Genomic DNA, 10536 nt, shown 5'->3' with positions numbered 1-10536 from the left:
TGAACGTCATCTGAATGTCATTTTTTGACGTTTGCGTCAGTTGTAAGTTTTATGGTTGCAAATCAATATATTTCTATACGTTGTTGGCTTTGGAAACGCGCGGAAAGATCGCAAGGACGTCGTTGTTTCTCTTTCCATAAAAAGAATGCTGAGATCTTTGCAAAAGAAATATCTCTAAACAATAGATGTAAATGCATTTCCATTATCGCTTTTGTTACCATAGTGATTAATCAATGTCGTGGCCGCTTTCGCAGTCAAGTTTTAATTGACATTTGCGAAATTGACTAATGTTGACTGACATTTGGTTAACGTCAAAAACAGATGAACATCCATTAATTTTACATGTTAAAAGTCAACTATTGACAATCGGTTTACGTCAGAAACAGACGGAAATTATTTATGACAAATACAAACTGTACATTTATATAAATATGTATATACGTGGAATGAGATTACGTAATGTTGTTTAATAACTAAATGCTGAACGTCATCTGAATGTCAATTTTTGACGTTTACGTCAGTTGCAAGTTTTATGGTTACAAATCAATATATTTCTATACGTTGTTGGCTTTGGAAACGTGCGGAAAGATCGCAAGGACGTCGTTGTTTCTCTTTCCATGAAAAGAATGCTGAGATCTTTGCAAAAGAAATATCTCTGAACAATAGATGTACATGCATTTACAACAAGGATTTCCATTATCGCTTTTGTTACCATAGTGATTAATCAATGTCGTGGCCGCTTTCGCAGTCAAGTTTTAATTGACTTTTGCGAAATTTCGCGGTGACATTTCCTAATTCGGCCCTAAACGTATCGAGAGAGAGAATGCGCGCAAAAAAAAATTGTCAGAGGTAAGCGAATAATTGTCGAGCAGGAAACGCTCATTGCGGCTCATTATTTAGCTAAATTGCTCGAAGGGGGCAAGGTCGAATAGCATAATTGTTTGCAATCGACGAAATGTGCGAGGGTTGCAAGAAAAGACGATTTGCTTGTTGTCACGAAAACCATGAATCACGTCTGCTCGACGAAACAAAAGCCGTTTCTAATGATTTCCATGGAAACGCGTTAGTAATTGGACTCTCCGAATTAGGGCAGAACTTTTGTTGAATAGGGAATTCGCACCTGCTAATTACATTTTGGTTTCGACGCAAGGTGATTAGTTGCGAAAGCTATTGAAAGATAACAACTTTCGCAACGAGAATTTGCGAAATACTCCATCATTTAATGGCGTTTACCAAAACGTCAAACGTCATTAAAATTACAACGCCAACTACTGTCGCACTGCAGGATTTATTTGTCAAATTTAACTTATATATAAATTGTGCGTACGTATATGAAAATGAATTAAATACATACATTTTCTAATAACGTAATTTTCCACTGCGGAAACTACAATCATTCGAGTATTGCTTCGCATTACGAAAATTATAGCTTGTAAACTTCGTAATTTCGTTCCCAGTTCATACAATAGAAATCATACACTTAAAATTATGCAACTGTTTCTTTAATTGAACGTTTTCTTTTCGCAAAATGATATTGAAGCACGACGCGAAGAAACTTTTTTAAAGATGAATTTTTGTGTAATTATGTATGTTGGAAAATATTATTACGCATTATCAAATGTAATTTGAAGGATATATAACTCACTGACGGATGTGGTGTATCTCTATGAACGCAACGGATTATCTAATATATGTTTTAGTTTCTATCTACTGTTTGAACTATGGAATTAATGAGTTTAATGATGTGCATATTTAAGCGGAAATATCTACCAATATCTAATACGATAATAGTCTATATCAGCGATACAAATACTATATTTTTTATTTGCGGTTGTTGTTATCTTTCGTGGAACGAGACAGGAAACAAACTTTCGAAGAAGTGCATTTAATTCTTGTCCTAATTGCCATTTTGTCGCGCAGAACCGATTTAGTATTAGTCTGTTCGACGCTGTTGACCCGCTTAACTTGAAACGTTGAATGAGCAGTTATTCTTCGTTGGCCTCGTTCTTACGGAAAAACGTAAATTGTATAACTTTGTGACTGCGTTCGAACGAAATGTATTTGGTTTTACATCTTTAATGCTTTGCAGCTATCTGCTGAGAGCCGTTCGCATCCAGGAAGTTCGGTTGGAACCTCCTCTTTCTCATCATCAGGACGCAATCAGAGAAGAATTCAAGGATGAACGTTGTTCCACTGCTTACAGTCGTTTTGCTTGCTCTGCTGGGCTCGGCGGAATCTGTGCTCGAAGGACCGAACATATGCACGAGGAAAGAACCGTAAGTTTTACGCGCTACTTTGCAAGTAGCATGTTTATTTGACCTGAAATGGTTGGTTTAATTAACCGTTACTTACTGAGACGAAATTCTATTTTGACGTTCATTTTTAATCGCGAATTACATCCAAATGGATGAAATTACAGCAATACTCGAATAGTCGCTATATTCCCGAAATATCCAACTTTTATATGCATATTACAGTAATCAAAAAAAAAAATACTAAAAATGTGGTTCTTGTAGGTATTCGGTGACGGTGTTGATAACGGAGAAGCAGCCCGTGCAGACGAGACATTACGTGTGGTGTTTGAGCGTTCCACCGAGATGCTCCAAGTACAAGATAGAGTACAAGACGGTGAACAAAACGCAAGTCTTGCACAAGTACCGATTCATGGATGACTGCTGCAAGGGTTACGCGAAGAACGAGGCGGAAACTGGATGCGTTCCAATCTGCAGCGAGGATTGCTTGCACGGTGTCTGCGTGGCGCCCGAAACCTGCAAGTGCGAGAGCGGTTACGGAGGACCGAAATGCAACATCTGTAAGTTGTTATGAGCTAGTAGGACTTGTTGTTGTTATCTTAGATTTTGTTTTTTTTGGTCGTTCAAGTATTATGTAGATCAATGATTCTTAACCTTTTAGTAGTCGCGGCCCCACTTAAAATCCCGACAAAATTTTGTCACTGAAAATCCCGACAGTATATTTTATTATACAAATGAATTTAAAAATGAGCGTTATTACTTACTATACTAAATTAAAACTATTTAGTTAATTAATCCTTGAACTTTTCAAGATTTGCAAAAATTAATATTTCTGAAATATTGCTTGCTCCGGTTAAGAATCACTGGTATAGTAGATGAATATTTGTAGTGTTTTTTTTGTTGTTGTTGTTGTTGTAAAAACCTTAAACTCCTGACTCCATCCCATCCACAGCTTGTCCTGATGGTTTTTACGGGCCAGACTGCCAAAACAAGTGCAAATGTCAGAACGGCGCCACCTGCGATCCCTACAACGGCAAGTGTAGCTGCACCAGAGGGTACGTGGGGGACGTGTGCGAGTCGCGTTGCTCTGAAGGTATGTACGGGCTGAACTGCGAGGAGAAATGCAGATGCAAGAACGGTAGGTGCGACCACGTTTCCGGAGAGTGCATCTGCCATCCTGGATGGACGGGACCACTGTAAGTCTACATTAAACAGAAGAACAATAACAAAAAAAAAAAAACGGGGAACTTGAATCGTTGTGTTTTGGGTGAAAAAAAAAAAGGTGCGAAGATAGATGTCCTTTGGGGAAGCACGGAAGAGAGTGCAAATCCGAGTGCCGTTGCCAGAACGGCGGATACTGTCATCCGGAGTCTGGGGAATGTTCGTGCACGGATGGATGGACGGGACCGGTCTGCGGGAATCGGTGTCCATTCGGACAGTGGGGAACGAATTGCTCGCACGATTGCAACTGCTACAACGGCGCCCAATGTCACCACGTCTCGGGGATGTGTTCGTGTCTGCCCGGTTTCAAGGGTGATAGGGTAATGATGATCATTTTGATGATGATGATGAAAGATATATTAATCTGTTGCTGTTCAGTGTTTGGACATTTGTCCACAAGGCACGTTCGGATTAGATTGTGCGGAGCAATGCTTGTGCATGAACGGCGCGAAATGTTCGAACGTGAATGGAACTTGCTCTTGTACCAAAGGATGGAAAGGTCCGCATTGCAGCGAAAGGATATGCGATCACTACAAGCACGGACCGAGGTGCGAAGAGTGCGACTGCCACCCGGACAACTCCATCGAGTAATTATACTGCGTTTAAACACTAAAGCTAACTAGCTAAACCAATAAATTTGCAGTTGTCATCCTTGGAGTGGTGAGTGCGAATGCAAACCAGGCTGGAAGAGCAGGGAATGCACGAGGCCGTGCCCGTTGCTCACCTACGGCATGGGCTGTTCGAATCAGTGCAACTGCACGAACGGCGCTAAATGCTCACCAATTAACGGCACTTGCTTCTGCTTGCCCGGCTTCACCGGTGAACAATGCGAGACTCCCTGTGCTGTTGGCACCTTCGGCGAAGACTGCTCAATCAAATGCAACTGTAAGTTTTTCCATCAATCCATCCATCCAAATCATCCAAGAATATCGATATATTAACTATATTGAGTTTAGGTCTGAACGGTGCGACTTGCTCCTCGGAGACTGGCCAATGCCAATGCACCGGCGGTTGGCAAGGCAACATCTGCGATAGGCCCTGCGACGAGTGGCATTTTGGCCCCAATTGTAATACGAACTGCGCTTGCAAAAACGGCGCCTCCTGCAATCCACAGAACGGTAACACAACACCTCCGCCAACACCCTTTGTTTTCGCATGTTTTTTGTTTTCTCTTTTTCTCTTTTGTTTCGAAAGGCACTTGCACGTGCAGCTCAGGTTTTCACGGCGATCTGTGCGAGAAACCCTGCGAGCCGGGATTCTTCGGCCCAAACTGCACTCAGGTCTGCACTTGCCTGGAGGGGCACAGTCTGGGTTGCGATCCGGTCTCTGGTAAATGCATTTGCAAACCGGAATGGAAAGGTACAGTACAATAGTAGTTTATGCATTAGCATGCTCTAATCCCCCCCAGCTCACCTCTCTCACCTCACACACACTCGTTTGTTGTATGAAATTGTTCGTAGTTAAATAGACATATTTTTCATTATTTATCGATTATCATTCATGTTTAAATATCACATCGAATGTTGTTTTAAAGGTGTGACCTGCGAGTCTTCGTGTCCTCTGGGTCGTTTCGGCAACGACTGCGAGAATCTCTGCAACTGCAAGAACAACAGTTCTTGTGATCCCAACACCGGCGAGTGCATCTGCTCGCGCGGTTGGCAAGGTCCGGACTGTTCGGAGCCGTGCGCCAACGGTTTCTACGGCATCGGATGCAAGCAGAAATGTCGGCAGGGAATTTCTTTGGGTAAGGATTGAAGTTTGTCAGTTTTTAAAATCCAATAACTCTCATCTTTTGTAGACAACAAAACATGCGATCACATCACCGGCGAGTACGTGTGCAAACCAGGCTATATCGGTCTCACCTGCAAGCATCCATGTCCTACGGACACCTTCGGCAAAGGTTGCGAGCAAAAATGCGTCTGCAAGAACGGAGCGGATTGCAATCACGAGACCGGAGAGTGCAGATGTTTGGCCGGTTGGATTGGGAAGAACTGCAGCACATCGTGTCCAGAGGGAATGTACGGATTCAACTGCTCGCAGCACTGCAAATGCGAGAACGGCGGCATCTGCAGAAGGGTGGACGGCGTCTGCAAGTGCCAGCCCGGATGGACAGGAACGACCTGTTCAGATAGTGCGTATTATTTGCTAATTAGTTAATAACGACAATACAATTAATTAATAAATTTTGCAGTTTGTCCGGAAGGATATTACGATGATCACTGCATGAAACCGTGCAACTGCGAGAGCGACAACTTTCAGTGTCATCCGGCGAACGGTTGCATCTGCAGACACGGCTTCACCGGCGACAAATGCGACGTTCCGATGACGGCGTTCAACAAGAAATCGCAAGAGTTGGATGAGACGAGCAGCGGTGGAATCATCGCCGGTTTCTTCGTCTCGTTCATCGTCGTCGCAATCTTCGCCGTGATATTCCTCTATTATAGAAGACGCGTCGCAAATTTGAAGACGGAGATTGCGCACGTCCAGTACATCGCCGATCAGAACGGTTTCTCGCCGGACGTTGTCACCGTCGACAGGAATCACTTCGACAATCCGGTCTACTCTTTCCAGAACGGCGGACCGAAGAGGGAGGAGGACAGTTTGCTCAATAACACCACCCTCATCAGGAATAATCTGAAGCAGAACAATCTGGAGAAGCAGAGACGTGGTGGTGGTGCGTGCTGTTCCTCTTCTGCCGACGACGACGAACTCAGCCTGAAAGGTTCGCATCTTTATATCATCTTAATTGAGTTGATTACAATCTCATCTTGTTGCTTCTAGGAACAACGTACAGTTCAAACGAGTTCCTGAAGAATCGCGACGCGGATGCCACCAATCCGAACATCTATCACAGCATCGAGAAGATCGACCACGTCTACGATGAAATCAAGCAAAAAGACAAGGACATGGGTAAGGACTTCTTTTATTTTACAATATTCGCAAACATCTGTCTGTTAGTATAATATATTGCTTAAATTGTGCAGGCATTTTCATAAGGAATTTCTAAAAGAGTAAGTCGCAGTCAATGTTTGAACTTTTGTCTTTAGCCTAGCCTCTCATTTAGTGTTTTTTTTTGTCACCTTGATTCAACTAATAGTTCTTTCTTTCTTCTGTCCTTAGTTGTGTACGATCATCTGGACTACACGAGACCAGCAAACTCTCAAATGTCCAATTATCAAAGGATGCCCGGCACCGATTCAACGACAACCAGCAAAGATGATCTCTCAGAGAACGTAAGAGACGGCGGCGGCGCGTAATTCCATAAATCCGTGTGCTCAAGAGAACACTCACTCTCTCTCCTCATCTCAAATAAATCTCCTCGGAAGTGACGTGAAAACCCTATCATAATATTCGTATCTTGTAGATAGTTGTCCAATGTTATTTTATATAGATATATAAAAATATATCGAGTGTGCGCGTTTTGTATATATACATATATATGTCATCTGTGTAAGATGAAATGAGGAAATTTAAACAAATTTATTATATATATTGATTGTTTTTTTGTTTGTTTATGTCGTTTTGTTTCTGTGATAACAAAAAATATTAATTGTATTTATCTGTACTAGCGTGTATTGTGTGCAGGTGATAAAAAAAGAAACAAAAACAAATCAGAGGAACGACGACGACGTTGATCGATTGCTGCTGCTGAAGATGATGCGAATAGTAATACTTTATATTAATTTTTCTTTTCCTACAAAATCGACGGTGATTAAATCGATTGTACTGCAATAAAATATATGTAATGACGTTGAATTATAAATAAATATTTTTAATATTTACTTTTTTTTAAGTTTTTTTTTGTACAATAAGCTCTAATTTATTGTGTAATTTCTGGCCTAAGATAGTTACCATTATTTACAATATGACCGATTTATAAGGTTTCTTCGTCGTAACTCGAAAAGTATTCAACTTTTTTAATATTTTATTTTTGCATATTGAGCTCTAATTTATTGTACAATTTCTGGTATAACAAAATTACGAATAGTTATAAAATGGCCCAGTTATAAGTTTAATTTATTGCACAATTTCTTATGTAAAGAAAGTTACAAAAAAAAGTTATAAAATGGCCTATTTATAAGGTTTTATCGTAATAACTTGAAAAGTATTCAACTTTTTAAAAATTTGGTTTTTGCGTATTGAACTCTAATTTATTATACAATTTCTGATGCAATGAAAGTTAAAGAAAGTTGTAAAATGGTCGATTTATAAGATTTTATCGTAATAACTCGAAAAGTATTCAATTTTCTTAAAATTTGGTTTTTGAATATTGAGTTCAAATTTTTTGTGCAATTTCTGATGAAAAGAAAGTTACAAAATGTCCTAGTTATAAGTATTTTCTTCGTAATAACTCGAGAAGTATTTAACTTTTTTAAAACTTGATTTTAGCATATTGAGCTCTAATTTATTATACAATTTTTGATACAAAAAAAGTTACGAAAAGTTACAAAATGGTCGAGTTTTAAGTTTTATTTTCGTAATAATTCGAAAAGTATTCAACTTTTTTAAAATGTGATTTTTGCATATAGAACTCTAATTTATTATACAATTTCTGATACAAAGAAAGTCACGAAAAGTTACAAAATGGTCGAGTTATAAGTTTTATTTTCGTAATAATTCGAAAAGCATTTAACTTTTTTAAAATTTTATTTTTGCATATTGAGTTCAAATTTCTTGTACAATTTCTGATGCAAAGAAAGTTACGTAAAGTTATAAAAATAGCCGATTTATAAGGTTTTTTTTGTAATAACTCGAAAAGAATTTAATATTTTTTAATATTGAAATTGAGATCAAATTTGTGGTGCAATTTCTGATGTAAAGAAAGTTACATAAAGTTACAAAGTGGGCGATTTATAAGGTTTTTTGCGTAACGAACAATAAGCGTTAATTTATTGCGAAATTTTTCATTTTGATTTTCGGAGTGCCTGAAAAATACCGAAAATGCTCCTCGTCACTCTCAATTACAAAAAAAAATTTATTCTGTTAGTCGTTTCGAGCATTGTTTTCGTCATCTTTGAAAAAGGGCATTATGTAAGCCATAATCAAAGCGATATTAAATTCATGTTGTTTACTGCTTTCCTTCCAAAATCAAGTGTTTATATCTGTAATCTTCCGTTGCTTGATCCTCGCAGCTGCACACCCTTATGTATGATTGATGAGACGCAAATTGATCCTGAATTTTATGTGCGAAATTTTCGTTAAATTAACTATTTCGACCCTTGTAAACGCTCCAAAATGGGTCAATATCGAAATCCCGACAATCAAATTATTATAAACTATGTACTTTTGTACAAGAAGCGCATTTGTATAATGAATATGTAGTAGTTAATTCGAGTAGGTGAGATTCTTATTTATTATTAATGGGAATGCAAGAATGTGTAGAAACCACAAAAGAGCAATTTAGCAACTGCAGTTGGGAGCACACAAAATAATTTCGATATGAAGGAAACTTGCACAGCGTTAAGTTCGTGTTAAAATTAAAGCGGAATCCGTTTAGAAAGAAAAACGTGGTTTGTTTTGACAGGTTGATAGTCAATCAGTGTAAAAATCGTTTGAGCTAGTTCAAAAACGATGGCTGAAAATAAGTCAATACTTACTGTATAAATCACGAAATGGAAGTTTTGCAACCGACAAGCGTGCTTAATGGTTGATCAATTTCTGTTGCAACGGAAAATTATTTTATATACACGCACAAATTATAATTTGGGGGATTTTCTTTAGTCGCGTGAACAATGTAATAGCTAAAGCCAATGTTAATCTCTTCAGGAAGATCCGGTAATTAGCGATTACAACCAAACGGCCGCAAGCCATGCCCATTAATTCTTTCCAAATGCGTACTCATAGCTCCAAGAAAGCACTCATTATGAATGCTCTCCAAATTAATCGAGCAATTCACTCCCAGTTGAATAATTGCTCGACTTAAGCCTTCGTCTCGGCACGCGATAAAACAGAAGATGAGAACGAATGCAGGCCGATTCCATTATTTACCCCCTGAATAATCAACGAAATCGCTTGGCTTTTGTGTGGGAACAGAAACGCGCGCGCCTCAACGAAAGTTAATAAATTTCTTGCAGGAAGCACGCGAAACTTTGCGAATCAATCATCTAATGCTTCCTCATTGTGCGAACGACGAAAGAAGCAAAAATGTGTGTAAAATCCGCAAAAGTTGCATTACATTTGAGGGGTGTAAACAAACAAAAAAAATAAGTAAATATACGAAATTAAATTGGAAATTAAAGCGAGACTTAAAAATGAATAATTGCTCTCATTAAATGTTTCGGCATTGTTTATTTAAGTAAGCTGTAAATTTGAGCTGTTATGAAATTATTTCCAACAAAATAATATAAAAGATTGTAATATTTTCGCAAAGAGGATTAACGTGGAAAGGGAAATGCTTCGGAGGCGCTGAAAATGAGCAAAAGTTTGTTCCGGAGCTCAAAAAAAGTTCGGAACAACGCCTCTATTTGTATTTCTTCTCTTTTTTTCCCTTTGTCATGGCTTTCTTTCGTAATCTGCATTGGCGTGCATTTGCGCTTCAGGCATTTGGGTTATGCAAATGCAGTAGTATCGGCACCGCAGATCCACTTCAAAGCCAGAAAAGGAATGGGAAGATTGGTTTTACAATTTCGGTATTGATTCAACCGTTTGTTTCCGTTCCTGTTTGCGGTTTGTACCGCCTGCGTTGCGTCGAATATTTATCTTAACTAATTGAGGGAAACGTTTGTACAATCCTATCTCAATAGTACAAAACTTACTTATCATCGCAGCAGTCAATATTTGACCTCATCCACAAGTTCGAGAACTTTACAATTTGTACAGAAATATTAGAAGGAAGTATTATATAAATATATATATATATAAAAGTAATTGTATTTGTTTCGAAATACATCTGCAAACTGACTATTTGATTCGAGATTTAATACATCTTCTTTTTTATCAAGCAACAATCTGTCATTAACAACAAACTGTCTTCTTCTTCTTCTTCTTTTATTACTACCAGCGTCAATCATCAGAGGCGGCGCATGGCTGTCCACTGCACTTATTGAGGGTGTTTGTTTTTGTT

The 10536-nt window shown here is 38.7% G+C and overlaps 1 protein-coding gene across 2 annotated transcripts in view; it reads left to right on the top strand.

Moving 5' to 3' along the window:
- LOC108565776 (multiple epidermal growth factor-like domains protein 11) overlaps nt 1-7255 on the top strand; it is a 15251-nt gene extending 7996 nt beyond the window's left edge. The window contains exons 2-14 of one of the 2 annotated variants that reach the window (XM_017925389.1): nt 2090-2276; nt 2517-2812; nt 3205-3448; nt 3535-3793; nt 3852-4060; nt 4117-4358; nt 4430-4591; nt 4668-4832; nt 5008-5217; nt 5272-5604; nt 5665-6195; nt 6255-6383; nt 6594-7255. In XM_017925389.1, the coding sequence (XP_017780878.1) occupies nt 2179-2276; nt 2517-2812; nt 3205-3448; nt 3535-3793; nt 3852-4060; nt 4117-4358; nt 4430-4591; nt 4668-4832; nt 5008-5217; nt 5272-5604; nt 5665-6195; nt 6255-6383; nt 6594-6730 (3015 nt within the window). In that variant the 5' untranslated portion in view covers nt 2090-2178 and the 3' untranslated portion in view covers nt 6731-7255. The other variant, XM_017925390.1, reaches the window with a different exon arrangement.
- The last annotated feature ends 3281 nt before the right edge of the window (nt 7256-10536 follow it).

Source organism: Nicrophorus vespilloides, unplaced genomic scaffold, assembly GCF_001412225.1.
Source record: "Nicrophorus vespilloides isolate i.1.1-1 unplaced genomic scaffold, Nicve_v1.0, whole genome shotgun sequence".
Lineage (NCBI taxonomy): Eukaryota > Metazoa > Arthropoda > Insecta > Coleoptera > Silphidae > Nicrophorus > Nicrophorus vespilloides.
Note: the sequence above shows the minus strand (reverse complement) of the source record. Positions and strands in the feature narration are given on the sequence as shown.